This window comes from Quercus lobata, chromosome 3 (genome assembly GCF_001633185.2).
Source record: "Quercus lobata isolate SW786 chromosome 3, ValleyOak3.0 Primary Assembly, whole genome shotgun sequence".
Classification (NCBI taxonomy): domain Eukaryota; kingdom Viridiplantae; phylum Streptophyta; class Magnoliopsida; order Fagales; family Fagaceae; genus Quercus; species Quercus lobata.
Window position 1 is genome coordinate 21,865,198 of NC_044906.1, and position 19,326 is coordinate 21,884,523.

General features: G+C 33.1%; 2 protein-coding genes across 6 annotated transcripts; both read left to right on the top strand.

Moving 5' to 3' along the window:
• Positions 1-1,639: 1,639 nt before the first annotated feature.
• On the top strand, positions 1,640-9,830 carry LOC115981787 (ATP-dependent Clp protease proteolytic subunit-related protein 3, chloroplastic-like). 4 transcript variants are annotated; one of them, XR_004089454.1, is made up of 11 exons: positions 1,640-2,094; positions 3,490-3,588; positions 5,542-5,664; positions 6,603-6,662; positions 7,209-7,305; positions 7,408-7,481; positions 8,391-8,444; positions 8,536-8,619; positions 8,711-8,836; positions 9,150-9,233; positions 9,360-9,830. XR_004089454.1 is itself a non-coding variant. In XM_031104137.1 (10 exons), exons 1-9 carry the CDS (start codon positions 1,780-1,782, stop codon positions 8,804-8,806), a joined length of 1,002 nt encoding a protein of 333 aa, XP_030959997.1. In that variant the 5' UTR covers positions 1,640-1,779; the 3' UTR covers positions 8,807-8,836; positions 9,360-9,830. The 4 variants fall into 4 exon arrangements, 2 of the variants coding, with proteins under 2 accessions (XP_030959997.1, XP_030959998.1); XR_004089455.1 differs by having other exon boundaries at positions 9,367-9,830; XM_031104137.1 differs by lacking the exon at positions 9,150-9,233.
• Positions 9,831-14,769: 4,939 nt separating this feature from the next.
• LOC115979325 lies at positions 14,770-17,721 on the top strand. Of its 2 annotated transcripts, none has more exons than XM_031101347.1 (7): positions 14,770-15,272; positions 15,579-15,656; positions 15,762-15,904; positions 16,048-16,118; positions 16,497-16,592; positions 17,199-17,291; positions 17,419-17,721. In XM_031101347.1, the coding sequence occupies exons 1-7, from the start codon at positions 14,784-14,786 to the stop codon at positions 17,499-17,501; spliced, it is 1,053 nt and encodes a 350-aa protein (XP_030957207.1). In that variant the 5' UTR covers positions 14,770-14,783; the 3' UTR covers positions 17,502-17,721. The 2 variants fall into 2 exon arrangements, with proteins under 2 accessions (XP_030957207.1, XP_030957209.1); XM_031101349.1 differs by having other exon boundaries at positions 17,199-17,231.
• The last annotated feature ends 1,605 nt before the right edge of the window (positions 17,722-19,326 follow it).

Sequence of the window (19,326 nt, forward strand, 5' to 3'; positions counted from 1 at the left end):
CCCACCCTAGAATGGCTTCTGCTTGTATAGGTAGTACGCATATTACCCTCTTGATGTCTCTTTCGATCCCTTTCCCATTCAAGGTTAAGGAAATTGTCCTGTCGTTAAGAACCTGTAGGCTCTGTTTGGTTTGGACATAATCCCACCATGTTTAACCATTGCATTCACTGATACACCAGTTCTCCCCACAGACGGCGCCAATTGTAAGGTCACAATTTGCGACCCAAGCCCAAAATGTATGGAATCTTGGCCCAATAAGCCCAATACAATGAATTTGTAAAGAATGAATCAAAAAACTAGGTCCTAATGAGTTGGGCAACAGCTAGTATTGAATTACATAACGATCAAACACAAATAAAGGATGCTGATATCAATAGACTTTCAGTCCGAGGAGGTTAAACCTGTATATAATGATCACTCTTGGGTATTAGAGTGATTTAGATTGTTATAATATTTTCTCTCTCTATTTTCCGATCCCCTTCTCATGGAGGGTCTCTCACATTATATAGCTCATTTTAGATCATCTTGATCCTACACTTGTTGATCATTTGAATCCCTACTTAAGTGTCCGTCCCATCAGACACCCCTTTCAGCTTTCTGTGAGTTGTGGTAACCAAGGCAGCACTTTTTAGAGGTTTTCTCTACATAAATGCGGCTAGAAAAGTAGCTGCAATGCATTTAATGCGGTGGTAGCAATTTTTCCTTAGATATTTTGAGTTTCCTTCCTTCTCGTATGTTCATGGGGCACATTTCTATTACTAGAGCCTTTTGGAGGGTTACTTTAATTGTTAGAGTACACACTTGCACTACATTCGTCATATTCGAGGAGATATTCCTCCTTGGATCACCCTTCATTCATCTCCCGCTTATGAGACTTTAATTGGGAATCCTTTAATAACTATTTGCTCTTCCTCGGACTTGTCAACGTCCTCAGACAAGGCCCAAGGCCCAATACACCATTTTGGGCCCTAGTCCCTACAATTATTATTATTATTATTATTATTATTAAATTGAGAATTAAAACAACACTATCACAAATAAGAGCAAATTTATAACCAAATAATCATGATCATAACATCAAGCAAACACAAACTATATGAGAAGAATTTAGGGTTTGGGTTTTATTTAAGAAGAGGGGCAAAAAAGTAAATAACAAAATTATATAATATATTTTTTAAAATTTAAAAATATATTAAATATAGGTGGGTCGGTTTGGGTTAGATATATTTGTAAATCTCATGACTCGAACCTAATCCAACCTATTGTAAAAAAAAAAAAAAAAATCATGATACAACGCAACCCACCTACCCTAAAAAACCAACCGAATCTAATGGGTTGGGTTGGGTCAGATTAGGTCGAGTCGGTTTTGACATGTTCACTGTACACCTCTATATACTACAACCAAACTTTATCCTAAAATCAATTGACTAACTTGATATATTTATTATTTATGGTTCTTTTTAAAAAAAAAAAAATTAAGCACTTTTTAAAACTAAAATATAATCAAACCATATACTCATAAAAAATACTTATCCACACCACCCCCCCCCCCACCCCAAAAAAAAAAAAAAAATTTTAAACAACCGTTCATGTATATGGTATGTTTAAATTGACCCATTCGGACCATCCACAATCCGACCCACCATCCACAATCTTCCTCACCACTCCATTTCTTTCTGCTTCTCAAAACAGAAAAAATAAAAAAAGAACCCCCTATAATTTCTCTGATTTTCACCACACAAAAAACAGAAACACAAACCCAAAAAAAAAAACCACACCATGGCCACCACCCCTCTGCACTTTCCGATGGCCTCTTCACTTCCCTCAGCTTCAACTTCCTTATCACAGTCCCTAAGAAGACGAAGCACAAAGGGTAGTTTCAGAAATTTGAGGACTACCCTTTGTGCCATTAATGCCCAAAACAAATCCAAAATCCCCATTCCCCCATTCAACCCTAAGGACCCGTTTCTTTCCCAACTAGCTTCTGCTGCTTCCAACTCCCCAGAAACGTTTCTTCACAAGCCTGTCAAGTCTGATACTCCTCCTTACTTGGATTTGTTCGACTCTCCTAAGCTCATGGCTACACCTGCCCAAGTCAGCTCTCTCTCTTTCTCTCTCTCTCATTACTTTGTATTAGTGTTTGTATATGGTGGTATGTTTGTTTATGCATATGGGTTTCTGTTTGTTTTTGTTTAGGTTGCTTTGGCATGATATGAAATGATTGAGCTATATATGTATGTGGGTGTGTGTGTTTTGGTCTCAGGTTGATTGTATTTTCCTTGAAATGATTGAAATTGAATATGTTGTAAGTGAATTTGTTTGTGTATTTTGTGTGTGTAAGTGGGTGATGGGTTTCTGTTTGTTTTGGTTTTGGTTGCTTTGGTATGATAGAAATGATTGAACTTTATATGTATATGGGATTGTGTTTTCTGGTCTAGGTTGATTGTATTTGCCTTGAAATGATTGAAATTACATATGTTGTATTTGAATATGTTTGTGTATTTTGTGTATGTAAGTTGATGTGCACTAGTGAGGAAGACTGAGTTGGTTCAAGTCGAAGGATCTGAAAAAAAGGTTGAGGAAGGTGTAAAGTAATATTAGTAGATTTCTTTTTTAAAAGACATGTTGATTGACTTTGGATAGAATAGAATTGTGGAATAAATTACATATGATTGAGTAGCCAACCCAAAATTTTTGGGACTAAGGCTTGATTGGTGTTGTTGTTGTTGTATGTAAGTGGGTGTGTGTGTTTTGGTTTTTGTTTGCTTTGAGATGATTTAAAGTGTGAATACATTTGTGTACTTGTGTATGGAAGTAGGCGTGCGTGTGTGTGTGTTTTTCTTTAGGTTTTTTGTGTTTCTTTGAGATGATTGAATCATATATAGAGTATGTACGTGTTTGTGTAACTGTGTATCTGAGTGTGTGTTGGGTTAAATTGCTTACTTTTCCTTTGAAATGATTGGCATGTTGGGTAAACTTTTATTGAGTTTGATGGGTCAAGTTTTGGTGGGAAAATAGTTATGGATAAATATTCTGGTTTGCTTTAATTGGTAGATATTTGATTAGATAGGTTTGAGTAATGTTTTTTGGGTAGAAAAAGGTTTGTAGATGACTTTTCTGGTTCGTTTCAAGTGTAATTAGGTTTTGATAGAAAAGCTCTACTCAAAAATTGATTTTGAGTGTGTGTGAGGTTATTGTTATTTTTTTCTTTCTGAGAAAACCTTTCCTAGAAAAGTTGTGGGGAAAAAAAAAAAACATTTGTAGGAAAATTGTGTTGAAAATTATGAGAATTAATTCTAAATTATCAGCCTGCATGATACCTCATTTATAAGTATGGAGACATTTCTTTGATTTAATTTTCATTTTGTGCTGAATGAACCGAGTTTAAAGTTTTTGCGTATACTAAATTTTTATCAATTGATTCCTTTGGTTTTTCTTTTAAACTTTTACTTGTTTGGTGAAATGATAATATCCTCGTGCTTGAATTAGGTGGAAAGGTCAGTTTCCTATGAGCAAAGGCCAAGAAGGCCTCCACCGGACTTGCCTTCATTGCTTCTTAATGGGAGGATTGTTTACATTGGCATGCCTGTAAGTGCTTCAATCTAGCATTTCAAATTTTCCTTCTAGTAAAATCTGTTCAATTCTTTTGTGGGGGGTTGGGATGGGTTTTTATATTTATATTTATATTTATTTTTATTCTTAATAAATTTGTTATTGCAGTGAAAATAGCCTAAAGTGAGCCTCTCGCGGGTGGGTAGAGTGGGCAACATGTGTTCAGCTTTCTTATAATGTGTAGTCCTTTGGGATGAGATACTTAAAAAGGGGAATTTATTTTAATTTTCTGAAAAGATATACAATTTGATGTAGGATAATTTGAAGGAGTTTGTCTATGTGTGTTTGTGGGGGGGCTTAGGGTTAGGAAAGAAGAAGAATTAGAGAGAAATTAGGCTGTTCAGGGGCTGTATGAACTGTACCCGTGAACAGTAACTTTAGAAAGAGAAAATGAAGAAAAGAAAGAGAAGAGAGTAGGCCAATGTGCCTATTTCTCAAACACTCAATAATTTTATTAATCAACTCTCTACCTCCCTTGAATACATTGAGCAAAAAAAAAAAAAAAATATATATATATATATATATATTTTGATAGGTGATCAAAGATTTATTTCATAAAAAGGACATCATGTTCACGATGGTGAACACTCAGAACTTAAAATGAATACAAGTACCTTAGGAAGAGATATGAATAGAAAGAAGAAATTCAGAAATGGAAATATATCGTGTAAAACCCCAAATTTTACCCCATTTAAATAAGGTACCAACTAGTATAGGCTTCAAAAGATCTATTGATCTCACAATATCTTCAAAAGTACGATTATTACGCTTCCACCAAATCAACCACATCAAACAAGCTAGAACCATATTCCAGCTTGTTTGAATGACTATGTTTATAATGACTATTTCCTGTACTAGTAGTAATAATACTTCTACTAGTACTATGACTCCTAGTTTGACTAGTAAACCAAAACCTAATTGAATTAAACCAAAGCCCATATTAATAAAATAAAACTAATGGCTCATAACTATGGCCTATACCTAACAATTATAAAATTACTAAAATACCCTTGACTCTAGAATAACCAAATAGAATATAAAAAACCTAATTAACTACCATATACACTATTTTTTGGCTTTGCCTTCGCCCTAGGCTTCCAATGAGGATATTATTTCTTGTACCATGCTATGGTTGCACCATCGCAATTCCATCAGATTACTAGGTGTTGACATGGAAGAAATCATAATTTTAGGGGAAGGTACTAAGCTTATAACTCTTGTAACTTAGCAAGGGTGAAACAATTCTCTTGCATAATAAGAAACTGAAGAGCTATCATAACCTTTTAGTGTCCAAGCTTTCAAATAATTTCAGCTTGTGAAAAACGTAAGGCATTAGTATTGGGATGAAGTGGTTATTTATGAGTGCTGGTTTCATACATATTGGTTGTCAAACAATTCCATCAGTGTCAGCTAAGATTTCTTTAGGATTATCTTTGTAGTATTATTATTATTATTATTATTATTATTGGATTCATGGCCCTTGCTTGTTATTGTAATTCTTCCACTCTAGGCCATTCTGTAGTTAGATACTTATGACTGCTTGATGCAGATAGAAAAAATTGCATGTTCCATGCTTTCCCTATGCATTTTAAATTCAATGCAGAGATATTTTCTTTGCAATTATCATCCATACTCATTTGTTCACTTCACAGATGGTGTCTGCTCAGTGAATTATGTTCCCTTTTAACTCGATATAATAATCACTGCAGAATCATTGCATTTGATAGACAATTGCTATAATAATAATAAATAAATAAAAGCAATGATAGTATTTTGAAGTGATAATTGGGTTCTGAAGTCTCTTGAACAATCACAGCATCAATTTTCTTGCATTTTGATTCCTTTATTTGCTGGTGATGATTCACAATAATTTTATCTTACAATTTGATGTGCAATCTGTGTGACAATCTAACTATTTGCATCTCTCAGTTGGTGCCAGCTGTGACGGAGCTCATTGTAGCAGAATTGATGTACCTACAGTGGTTGGATCCCAAAGAACCAGTATATATTTATTTAAATTCTACAGGAACAACTCGTGATGATGGTGAAACAGTAAGCTTCACATTGATTTCATTGTAGGACACTATAAAATGTGATCTATATGCAGTAGGCTAGGCATTGTGTGTAATATTTGATAGGTTTGTGGGTAAGCCATTTTTGATTGATCTAATCTAATATGGATTAAACCCAGTCAGTTTGAAGTAGTCTTGCTTGCAATATGGGTTTGTCACTTTTAGGTGACCCAATTTGTTACTGCTGTAAGTTGAGGTTTGAATTGGTGAGTTTGGACAAATCAATTCATTCTTCTTTATTATTACAAATTAAATTTAGGGCAAATTACACTCTTCCACCCTAAACTTTCACCCCAATTACACTTTAATTCATGAATTATTGAAACCTAGGATTGAACCCCCCCCCCCCCCAAAAACCAAATTTTAAAGTCATCACATTTAATCCTGTCATCTATTTTGGCATTAACTTAATTCCAATGGAATGTAACTTTGAAAGACGAATTTGCCTCTCTTCAATCTCAAAAACCAACAGATGGAAAGAGGGTAAATTGATCTTTCAATTCAAAATTCAGTTAGGCAGGGGGACATTGAAATAGAGTTATAACTTTGAGGGGCCAATCGTGTGTTCTAATAGTTCAGGGGGTTAAGTGCAATCGAGGTGAAAGATTAGGGTGGAAAAGTGTAATTTGCCCATAAATTTATAATTGATATATCCAACTAAAGTTTATATTGTAGGTGATGTGATATTTGACCAGAAATTATTTGTCACAATTAAGAAACAATTTAAAAACAGAATTCCAATTAAATATTCACATTGATTTGTTTTTTTTTTTTGGCTGCTTCAAGTATAATTTTCAAAATTATTTGCTATTGAATCTAATTCCTCTCTCTCCATACCATTGTCATTGCAATTATTATTATTATATTTTTAAATTTTCAATGCTTTAATTTTGTGGAGTTAAATTGCTTTTCATTCAGGTTGGGATGGAGACAGAGGGTTTTGCAATCTACGATGCAATGATGCAATTAAAAAATGAGGTGAACTTATCAAAATTGTCCTCTTCCTACTAATTAATGCATTATGTTGGTGGCGGCTGTAGTAGTGTGGTTTAACAGTGGTGGTGGAGTTGCTTAGCAATTTGTAGAGTGGCAATTGCAGTGAAGGTGTGGCTGTGGAAATGGTGGCAATTTGGCTGAAAAGTTGGTTTGTTGCTGTATTGATGTCTGGTGATCAATGTAGGTGGTAATGATATGGCACAAATGGACTGGTTACAGCTGTGGTTGGATGAGATGGTGATTTTGATTGGGGTTGTTAATATGATAAATAGTCTAAATATGATCATCTCTTCACATCCATTTCTGTCAGCCTAGGATGCCCCCTTCCCTTGCAGCACGTCAAGAAACTTTATTTCAACACAAAGCTGATGGATAAGAAGTATTTGCTGGATGTCCCAAATGGTTATATTATTGAATAGTCCATCAAAACCAAATCCATCTCTTATTTATTGGACTATGAGATTTGATTTCAATACTTTCCCTGCTCTTAGGTTCTTTCTTGTTATATAACTGTTGTTGTTTACACAGATACATACCGTTGCTGTTGGGGCTGCTATAGGTCAGGCTTGTCTACTACTTGCGGCTGGAACTAAGGGTAAACGGTTTATGATGCCGCATGCCAAGGGTATGATGTAGTTGGCTTTTTTAGTTTGTATTCTTGTCTTTTTACACTTCTATCCTTTCTTGTCCAATGTCATATCAAGTGTTCACTTGAATTCTTTCTCAGCCATGATCCAACAACCTCGTATCCCATCATCTGGGTTGATGCCTGCTAGTGATGTTCTAATCCGTGCAAAAGAGGTAAGCTGAACCCTTTACAGTGCTTTCTATCACCTCAATGTGATTGGGAAATACAGTTTCCATGATGAAATTGTCAGTTTGTTCCACTTTCCAGTAGCTGAAAAATGTATTGTGTCGTTGGATGGCTCCTCTGTACCTAGGTTGGAGGAGTCAAAAGAGGAAGGTTTTATTAAAACTATGATAATGTGATTGCAGGTAGGAGTTGAGTCTGTTTTCTTCTCTTACTATTAGCTACTGTTTTACAAACTACATTTGTTTGACAATGATAAGTGTTGTAATATACGCACAAAACAATAAATGAATAAAATAGTAAACATCACACAAAATTTAACATAGTTTGGCTCACTCCAAGGCTACATCCATGGGAAACATCAACTAAAGTCCACTATCAATAAAAAAAATGATTACGATCACACTCACTAACCCTCACAAAAACTGACTCAAAACCCTGATACACCCAAAGGCGCCCTTGTACTCACTAACACGCTAGACAAAGCTTAGTCTTAAACTCACTCACTAGACAAAGCTTGGTCTCCTAACTCTCACACTTGACAAAGCTTTGTCTTCAAACTCTCACACATTAAACAAAGCTACACCACCACTCTATTTATAGGGACTGCCACACCTCCTTACATTTTTCTTTTCCATATGGGGGACTAATATGCCTAATAGGATTAGTGTTCTTATCAATGCAGGACTAACTCATAATATGATTAAATCACCTCCTTGTTATTCTTGGAAATAAAGTTGAATTCCAAAACCAGAAGGAAACCTTCAAACTTATCCTCTCATGGACTGGACTTCATTAATAAGAACTAATCATGTGTGTGAGCTACTTTTCAATTCACAACCTTTTGAATAACATTATAGTTTTGCAGGAATTATCATAGTGCATAATTGCTTTTGCAGGTAATTACAAACAGGGACACACTTGTAAAACTCCTGTCTAAGCACACTGGAAATGTAAGTCTGACACATTAGATGCTTTGTTAACTACAATATGAGAAAAAAATAATAATAATAATAACTCACAAATAATTTCACATTTTCTTAGTCAGAGGAGACAATAGCTAATAAGATGAGAAGACCATTTTATATGGATTGTACAAAAGCTAAGGATTTCGGGGTCATAGACAGAGTAAGTTGGTACATTTAATGTTTCTGTAAGTTGTCTTTATATGTTATTTCATTTGGGGCTACTGAACTAATGTGGGAATGCTGGAATCCAGATTCTTTGGCGTGGTCAAGAAAAGATAATGCACGATGTTGCCTCTCCAGAGGAATGGGACAAGCTGGCTGGCATCAAAGCTGTAGATGGAATTTAGTCTCTCTTTAGCAATATACATCATGCAAGTGTGAGTACCTATCGTTGATTCTTTTTACGTCTGGGAAAAAAATCCAGTGGCATAATGCCATAATGTTCACAATCATGGAAGTTGATTGAAAATCACTTTGGCTCAACCAAGATGTTTTCTTCTTCTTCTTCTTCTTCTTCTTATTTTTTTTTGGGGGGCAGGGTGGGTTTAGGGGGGTGAGATTGTGAGAGGGTTTTTTTAATTTATTTTTAGAAAGTTTTGTCCTTATGGGGAAACAAATTTGCATCGATACTCATTAGGGATGAAATCAAGGTGTGCAACTGATTGTCCCTAATGGCTCTTATCTTTATAGGATTTGAAATCTGACTATCGTCTAAGCAAGGCCATTAAAGAAAATTAGTCACTGATATAGGGATCATTTCTAATTTCTTGCAAGGTGCGGCTATTTTCAGAGTCTATTTTGCTTCTTCACTGACTTCATATATGAGTATCATGTTTAAAAAATAAAAACATAAATAAATCTTTTGGAATCAATCAATCTCTAACATTGCTGGTTTTGCAGGAAATAGGTAGCTACTTCTTCTGAGAAAGTTTTGTTGGACCTAGTAGCTGGAATATCTGATTCATGTGCAGTCTCAAAGCTTTATCCTTGTGAACGATATTCTTGTGCACAAACAGGCTGAGAAGTGACGGGAGGGTGGCTTCAAATTTTACATTGATAATCTGTACATGTTTTTAATAATATGTAATATTTAAGTTTTTTAATCTTCACTTACATGTTTAATTTTCTCATTCTAACATAGAGAGCATTTCCATTTTCTTAACAGCAACTTGATTTCTTGTTTGGAGCCAGGGTTGGACCCATGATCATCTACTATTCCGTTTGGTATTATTGGCCCTAAATGAAATGTGCTGCGTTTAATTCTTACCTGCAGGAGGAAATGACATTTGAGATTGACCATAACAGTTCTTGGCCTTGTTTGTTTATGAAGTTTTTCCCTTATAGTACATTAGACTGGAGTGACATTCTTTATGGATTTTCATTTTCCTTTTGTGCTACATCTAATTAGCTTGGCTCATTTTAGTCTGATTTATAGTTTATTTTATTTTATTTTTTATTTTTATTGGCTGAAAACACAGTATTCACAATTTAGGAACCCCTTAATTGCACTAGGGAAAATAGAAAATCAGAAAGACATCAACCTTTGCTATTGAGTCTGTTAAGAAGAATATTCCCAAAGTCTGATGTGTTACTTGGGGTATTTCTCTTCGAAACTCAGGATTAAATCTAGTAATAATTAGGGGGGTGAGCAATGTACACCGCTGCAACCAACCGGAGCCGAGAAACCACACTGCACCTGGGGTCGAACTGTTGGAGCCAAGGCCAGCGATTGGAGGTCATGGGTCTTTCCGATGCCGGTGTGGTGATGCAATCGGAATTGATTTCCAGTAATAATATTTTAATATACTTAATCTACATTTTTACCCCTAAAACTAAGTGAAACAGCCCGTTTCGATCACTGGGCTTTAAAAAAAAAAAAAAAAAGGTGTAAAATGATGTCGTGGAAGGCTTGGGTTACAAAATTGAGTAACCATATAAATTCTTTTTTTCCAAACTCTAAATTCAGAACTCTCACACCTGAAGCTGCAGCTCACGCCAAGTGAGTCACTCCTCTGCTAGTCTGTCGCAACACCGTTGGTAAGTTTCAATGTTTGTTTCATAGTCCACAAGTGCTGAAACTTATTTTTTTCCCACTCAAAATCTCATAGTCGACAAGTACTGAAACTTTTTTTTTTTTTTTCCAACAAAGAGATTTTAAGGGAGACTAAGAGAGTTCTCACTCTTCAATCATTTATCCGGACTCTTCAATCATTTATGGGAAAAATGTAATTACCAATCAATAACTAATGATTCCAAATATTGCTTAGTTTAGATTTTTTGTATTTTTATTTTTATGTTTTTTGACTTGGGGATTTTGAGCTACTAAGTTAGTAGAGGTTGTAGAGTACAACAACTACTGTGGTACTGCCGTACTTCTTATTAGACACTGGCTTTTGTTTATTTGTTGTAGGATAAATTCATTGTAAAGCATTTATTTGTCAAAAAATTTCTTTGTTTGCTTTTTTACATTCAAATCAACATAAATTTCACTTGCATTACATTCTTTTTTCTTTTTCTGCCTCTCTATTGAGTTGAAAAATAATAAACTGATTAAACCAACCACTAAAAACTGCACCTCTATAAGTCAGAAAACCAACCCTAGACGGTGTGCATCAGTTCCAATTATGAGAAAACCGATCCCTATCAGTTAGGTGATAAATATGGGATAAAATCAAGCTGACCGAACCGCGCACACCCCTAGTAATAATCATATTTGTATAGAACTAGTAGTAAAACGTTTTAACATCAAGAAAAGTAGCACTATTAATCACGTTGAATGCAAAACAATCTCAGCTTAGTTAAATTATGCTTTGCTCATAATCTATAAAGCTGCTCTCGAGAAGTGTGATCATTTTATTGAATTAGTTTCTACTAATGATTATTCAAAGACTTGGTTTGTTAGGCCTAATTGGTAGGAGGATTTTTGTTTTTATTTTCAAAACAGTATCAAACAATTTTTTAAAAATTGAACTTGAAACTAGTTTTCAGATAATAATTTTTATATTTTACGTGTTTGGCTCCAACTAATTTTCAAAATACTGAAAACAAAAAAATAAGGGTATGTTTGGTAACTGTTTTTTCCTCTTATTTTTTGTTTCCAAAAATAATTTTCTATTTTTGAAACTAAAAAACTTGTTTGACAACCTAAAATAGACAGAAAACAAAATTTTTTCTCAAAACTCAATTTGTGAAGGAAATTGAAAACATGAAAAAGATAGTTTTCAATTTCTTATTTTTAAAAGTCAATGGAAACACATATTTAATTTAATGAATCTATCTCATTTAATGAGTTAGCATTAGAGTTTAAATCTTAGTAACAACATATTTTAGTATTTTCTATTTTTTTCTTCAAAAAAACTATCTTTTTAATTTCAACTAACCAAACATGTTTTTTATTTCAAAAATACAAGAAATTTTTTTTTCTTTGTATTTCCAAAAACAAGTTTTTGAAAATAGAAAACAAAAACTATTACTAAACATAACCTAATTGTTTGGGAGACCATTTCTATTTTTTAGATTTAAAAAAAAATATTTACAAAAAGTAACATATAGAATCTGTAGATTACTTTGTTTTTTGGTGGATAATGATAAGGGAATAGAGTTCATCATGTACTTTTATTTTATTTTATTTTATTTTAATAATGATAAGTTTAAAATTTGAAGGGTGGAAATTCTTTTTGTAATAAAGATAAGCTCCTTAATTTAAGAGATAAAAGAGTTTGAACAAATATATGAGGCCCATTGTTTTCAAAACAAGTAATACAACCATCTAAATTGAGTTGGACTATAAATGCAAGCATTACGTTTTAGCAAAGCAGAAAATTTTAGTAAACAAAGTTGAAGGTTATCTAATTTTCTTTTATTTGATCTTCCCCTTTGTAGATATAATTCGATATCATTATGTAAGACTGTTGTCAATCACCTCTACTAAACCCGTAAAAGTTGAAAGTCAAAGTTTGTGGAGTGAGAAATTTTTATTTTTATTTTTTTGGGGGCATACGGGTATGGCTAATCTCCTCCCCCCATCTTTTTCAAACTTGGAATTAAATCTATTAATAATCACATTTGTATAGAATTGGCAGTAAAATGTTTTAACATCAAGAAAAGTAGCACTATTAATCACGTTGAATGCAAAGCAATCTTAGCTTAGTTTAATACTGCTTTTCTCATAATCTATACAGCTGCTCTTAAGAAGTGTGATCATTTTATTGAATTGTTTTTTACTAATGATTATTCAAACACTTGGTTTGTTAGGGCTTGATTGGTAGGAGGATTTTTGTTTTTATTTTCAAAACAGTATAAAAACGATTTTCAAAAAATTGAACTTGAAACTAGATTTTAGATAATAATTTTTATATTTTACATGTTTGGCTTCAAAACAAAAAAATAATTGTTTGGGAAACCATTTCTATTTTTGAGATTTAATATATATATTTACAAAAATTAATGTGTAGAATCTGTAGGTCACTCTTTTTTTGTGGATAATGATAAGGGAATAGAGTTTATCATGTACTCTTTTTATTTTATTTTATTTTATAATGATAAGTTTTAAATTTGAAGTGTGGGAATTTTTTTTGTGATAAAAATAAGCTCCTTAATTTAAGAGATAAAAGAGTTTAGATAAGTATGTAAGGTTCACTGTTTTCAAAACAAGTAATACAACAATCTGAATTGAGACAGACTATAAACGCAAGCATTACGTTTTACCAAAGCAGAAAATTTTAGTAAACATAATTGAAGGTTATCTAATTTTCTTTTATTTGATCTTCCCATGTAGATATAATTCGATATCACTGTGTAAGACTGTTGTCAATCACATCTATTAACATCTATTAACCCGTAAAAGTTGAAGTTTTGTGGAGTGAGAAATTATTATTATTTTTGAGATTAAAAAAAAATATTTATAAAAAGTAACGCGTAGAATTTGTAAATTACTTTTTTTTTTTTTTTGGGGTGGAATAATGATAAGGGAATAGAGTTCATCATGTACCTTTTTTTTATTTTTTATTTTTTAATAATGATAAGTTTTAAATTTGAAGGGTGAGAATTTTTTTTGTGATAAAGATAAACTCCTTAATTTAAGAGATAAAAGAGTTTGGTCAAATTTGTGGGATCCATTGTTTTTTTTTTTGAAACTGTGGGATCCATTGTTTTCAAAACAAGTAATAAACGCAAGCATTACTTTTCAGCAAAGCAAAAAATTTTAGTAAACATAATTGAAGGTTATCTAATTTTCTTTTATTTGATCTTCCCTTATGTAGATATAATTCAATATTATTGTGTAATACTGTTGTCAATCACCTCTACTAAACCCGTAAAAGTTGAAAGTTGAAGTTTTGTGGAGTGAGAACATTTTTTTGGGGGGCATTGGTTTCTTAGTAGATAGAAGAGTTATTATGGTCACCCTCAAGTAAAGTAGTCCATAATCATGGTTAGTTAATAATATAAATAGAGTTATAAAACATTTTAAGCAAGTCAAATCTTAAAACATACCCAGAACCACAATAATGAATTTGGAATTGTAAATATTATTATTGAAATTTGGAACACTTTCAATAAAGCTTGATGTAAGTAGGAATTGAAGGATTGAGAATTTATGGTTATAAGGAGAAATGAGAGAATGAAAGAATAGAGCTTGCAAGACATGTAAGTAGGAAATACTGTGATATCTTATTTTTTTTTGGAAAAATGCACTTCTTATAAAATTTTATTTCTTGGAATTTCCTCTAATCCTCTTTACTCTCTATTGATTGTCTCGTTGATTCTTTTGATCTTTATTGTCATCATTGTCTTTAATGGTCATGCGAGCCATTATTGTTTTTCGAATCACTTTTAAAGCTGAATGAAGATGTTTCTCCAAAAAAAAAAAAAAAAAAAGAAAGAAAAAAGTTGAATGCCGATAGAGAAATGCACTTCATTGTATTTTGCTTTTGCTATTTGTTAATCTTTGAACCATTTTAGATGGATGCTTGGTTGTTTATTAGTGAATGCACACCTTACATTTTAGACTTGGATAAATTCATGTTGTTTGTATGTTAATGTTATTATTGTTATTTTCTTCTTAAAAAATTGTTATTATTATCAAATGTTCCCAAGTATGCTTTCCAAATTAAAATTTATTATTATTATTATTATTTAAAGAAAACAAATAGAAAGAGAAAGTTCCAAACTTTTTTTGACCAAAAAAAAAAGAAAGTTCCAAACTTTTTTTTTTTGGGGGTAAACACGTGTCACCATGTGTGACCTAATTCGGACGCAAAAAAAGAAAGAAAAAAAAGTGCCAAACTTCAAGCCGTAACCCCTGCAATTCAGTTACTAACATATATGGATATATATCCCAACGTACACACAGACAGAGGGATAGAGAGGGAGGGGATGGGCAAGGCCTCTCTCTCTCTGAGACTGACCATCCTTCTTTCTCTCTCTCTCTCAGCTTCATCATTTCCATTCTTTCACAAGCCATCTTCGCCTTCAACTTCCACACCCAAAGCCACTCCTTCAGACTTGCTCTCAATCCTTGGACCCAAATCCCAGTCCTCCAAAATCAAACCCCTCGTTGCCCACGACCTCAATTCCTGTCTCAAATTCCTTGTTCCCTTCACTCCTACAATCCCCAAACTACGGTCCAGAAAGTGTTTGACAACTAAAAAAGATTTGGGTTTGGCAAGAATTGGTGCATCAGATCAAAAAAGAGAGGTAGATGAGCTCATTTGGTGGCCCCCAGAGCCGGTTCTCGAGCTTGCTCGCCTTGCTGTTGATTCTGGTGGTGACCCTGCTGCTATTCAACGAGCTCTTGATCCCACCGTGATTGCTGTGAGTTCTTTCTCATGGGTTCTGTTTGTTATTTACATGAATGACCTTGTTTGTAGCTTTGAATTTGAGTCTGCTTGGTAATGTGGATATTGTTTTATAAAGTTTTTGGCTTATTCTCAATTGGGTCAGTGTCAAATGTATAAATTTGTGTATGTGTGTATGGTGGTAATCTAAGAAACTGGTAAAGGATTTTTTTTTTTTTTTTTTTTTGAAGTCATTTTCTTTTTGTTCGTCTTGGTTATTGCTAAAATTGAAAGAATCTGTAGAAGATTGATGAGTAAACCTTACTTCCTTTAGATCTAATAGGTTCCTGATGTTGAAGGATCAAAAGAGAACCGATGTGAGTTGACCAGAACACCGTATGGGAGACGCTTCATAAGTGAGGTTTGTATTGCAGTAATAATATTTCAATTGCTTTACAGGATCATAGGCACAAAAAATGTCCCCTAATTTTTTATTTAATCTGGAATTTTTGTTGTTAAATGGCAGGAGTTGAATCTGTATCTTGAATTTTTATTTGAAGTGATTGCTTCCCGGGGTCCTACCATTGGGCTGAACATATCCCTAAACCGCTACGATTTCTTTCATGGCCACCTCTTTCTTGCCATAGACACAGGACGACTTGGTATATTGTAAGTTGTCATTGTTCTTACACGCCATTCTTTTACCACTTTAATGCCAAAAATGGTTGAGCTTAAATAAGATGTAATTTTTGAATAAACAAACTTCATAAACGATGATACACCTTATAATATCAGAACTTTATGTTTGTCAGGTTTCATGCCAAAGAATACCCAGCATATGATAAAGAAGTGTTTCCATACAATATGGGTTTTTGTCAAAAAGGTTAGAGTTGCTGGATAACACATTTGATCAATGTTCTTATTAGAGTCTCATTACATGCATCATTTTCAAATCTGCTACTTTATTATATTGGCTCAGTATAAAATGTTAGAATCATTAAATTTTCTCTCTTGCAAAGGGAGGTTTAAAAATACAATTTTAAAACAAAGCTATCATAATTCTTCCGTTGGTACTTTTTATGAACATTTCTTCAAATGTTAAAACAATTACAATCAGTCAAATCAATTTGTACTTTTGTAGACCATGTCACTAGCAAAAGATGAATAATTGCTAACTTTTAATATTTAAACTTTAAAACATAAGACTTTGGAAATTACCGCCTTTTTGTGAGGTTGTGCTAATATCAGTGTAATCTTTCAGGTTCTAATGTGAAATATGATGACTCAATGAACTTGCGAAATATTCTATGGCTGGCTCCATTGCCAAGCAATTCCACTAAAGCTTGGGTCGCACCAGGTACATTTCCCAACTTAACCAAAGCTGAAAAAAGTTTGTCATGTCTGCATTTGATCAACAAATGCATTTCCAGTCCTTGATAACCACAACTTTTGTAGCTTATAAACATAAAAACTTTATCATGTATTTTTCCAATTGTTTGAAGTACCACCAAGAGGGATCCAAGCCCCAAGAAGCCAAAACTATGCTAGTAAAACAATGTCCAGATTATGAATTTTTCCAATGCTTATTAGCAAGATGCCTATGTGCACAGAAATGTTCATTCTCTGTTACTCTGGTAGTTATGTGCATTTCATAGATTATTTTGGTCCAAAATCATTGAATAGTTGACTTGGTTCTTTATGCTGCACTGCCATATGTAATATTTTTGTTTAAGCCTCATTTTTTAAACGTCCTCACGGATTATATAAATAGGTATCGTTGAGTTTATATGCATACATTTTTTTTATTCCTGGAGGTGGGGGGTCAGGAAGATGTATCCTCAGTTTCTTAGATTTCAAAGGAACCATGATCTCCTTTTCTATGTTCCATGGAACTCAAGTGAATTCAAAGATCATTGCTTTTGTCACCAAGATAGTTAATTTGGCTTTGGTATTGATTTTACAGGTGTCCTGGTGGTGCTGGATGCCCGCCCAGAAGGTATCATATATAGAGATCTCATTCCTGAATATGTAAATTTTGCAAGGACCATATATGAAGGTTTGAGTTTCTGCTCATCTTTTCTATACCACAATGGTTTTGAAAATTTAGACATTTTTACTATATTTGTTGATTATGTTTGGTTTGGAAGGAATAAATGAACGCAAGTTTGGTTGATGTTTGCCAGATGATCTTGGAGATGTTGCAGTTGATGTGAACTACTTGGATGTAGGAGATGCAATTCCAGATTATCAAATTTTCATTTGCTGATGCTCTTCTCAAGGTATACAGCGCTTGGTTTGCCTTGGCATGATTTTATGCAAAACCACCAACCGCCTTGTGATCTGCCATGTGTAAAGTGTAAACTTACCCTTTTTATTTATTTTTATTTTATATATATATATATATATATATATATTTTCTGTTGATAAAAATCTGTAAACTTACCAATTAAAAGAAAGGACCATAAAATCTCTGAACTTTCTCTCAACATTGGGATGCCTTGTTTTTTCTGTACTTATTGTCTGGGTTTGCCAGTTTTGGCAATTCATGCAAACAAAAGAAACTGTGATTCAAAGTATGGCTGTACTAAATCCCCCACCCCCTCTCCAAATTCAGTATTGTGGGAATGGATGGCATAGGTGTCAGAATTGGACATGTATCTCTTCAATTAATTGTCATTTGTCACTAGAAGTCTAGAACAACATTTCATTTACTTTTAGTTACTATTTACTTATTTTGAATACTGATTTATGTTATATAACTTCTTTTGGAAGTTATAAAGTTTCTTTTCAAACAATCATAATTTACCCTTGTGTTTTTCCTTTGTCCTTTTCTTGACACCCCCTTTAAACTTTTAGGTAAGTAATATTTTGATGGGTTGTCTTAAACTGAAGATCACACTCTATTCTCAGCACCCAGCAGTCTCAGCATAAACCATCTTCTCAGTCAATGAATCTTTGGTGTGGATACACCATTTTAGCACATTTTTGTTTAGAACTCTTTGATGTGCATGAAATTAAAAGTTATGTAAGGGTAGACCCATGTAAATCTTATTGCTGCGCCTAATAATCATAACTTTGTCACGTTCTTAAGTTCTGGAAGTAGAAAAGTTGTTCTTAGCTGACACAAACTTGTCCCCATCTCCTCTTCATTATCTTCTTAGTTAGATGAAAGGTGAAAAGTGGTATGGTTAACTAACGTATGCAAAAGTTAGATATATTTTCTTAGTTTTCCAGTTTATTACATTCAAATACATGTTTCCTTTGACTAATACAACACAAACATTATTATCATTCTCAATCTCAAGAATAATTTAATTCGCAAGAATAATTGAATTCAATGCAACAATGTGTTTAAATCTTTGAATTTAATTGAGAAACCTCAAGTATAATACTTGAGGTTAAGGAACTATATCCCAACCCAATCAATTATAATGCTTTTAATATATACATAATCTAAGGACCAAGAATTTTATAGTTCAACTAACATCTTCTTGTGTTTTCAATAAAAATGTCCAGGCCCTCTAGGATTCAAAACTCCTCTCCTGCATTGTTGTTGAATTATTAAGAGAGAAAAATAAAAAGAAAAATTCTAAGAAAAAGAAAAAGAAAATAGTTTTCTAATTGACCTATTAGTTAATTGTGTTAAGTGTGTATCATCCTACTTTGATACAAATCCTATTACATTAAACATTAATCGTAAAAATTCTTGTCATATTCGTGTTGTGTTTGTAGGTCATATCAAATATTGTCACTCTTAATTTGCAATGCTCATTCAAACGCACAATATTCTTAAAACTTTAGAAGTTTTAAAAATGTTATTATATATTTTTTTGATAATCAAAAATCTTATTATATATAAGAAAGCAATGTTTCAACTTTTTTATTAGACTATTTAATTCCTATCCTATCACCAACATACGAGATATCAATAGTTGTTGGGTATTTATTTTTAAGGCAAAACTTAAGGTACAGTACTTAGATGCTATTTATTAGGTTTCCATTTTAAGATTCAGTCATGTAGCTTTTTTCTTATGGGATGGAAGCGTATTTTTAGTTACTAAAGTCACATGACTGAATTTTAAGAATGAAAC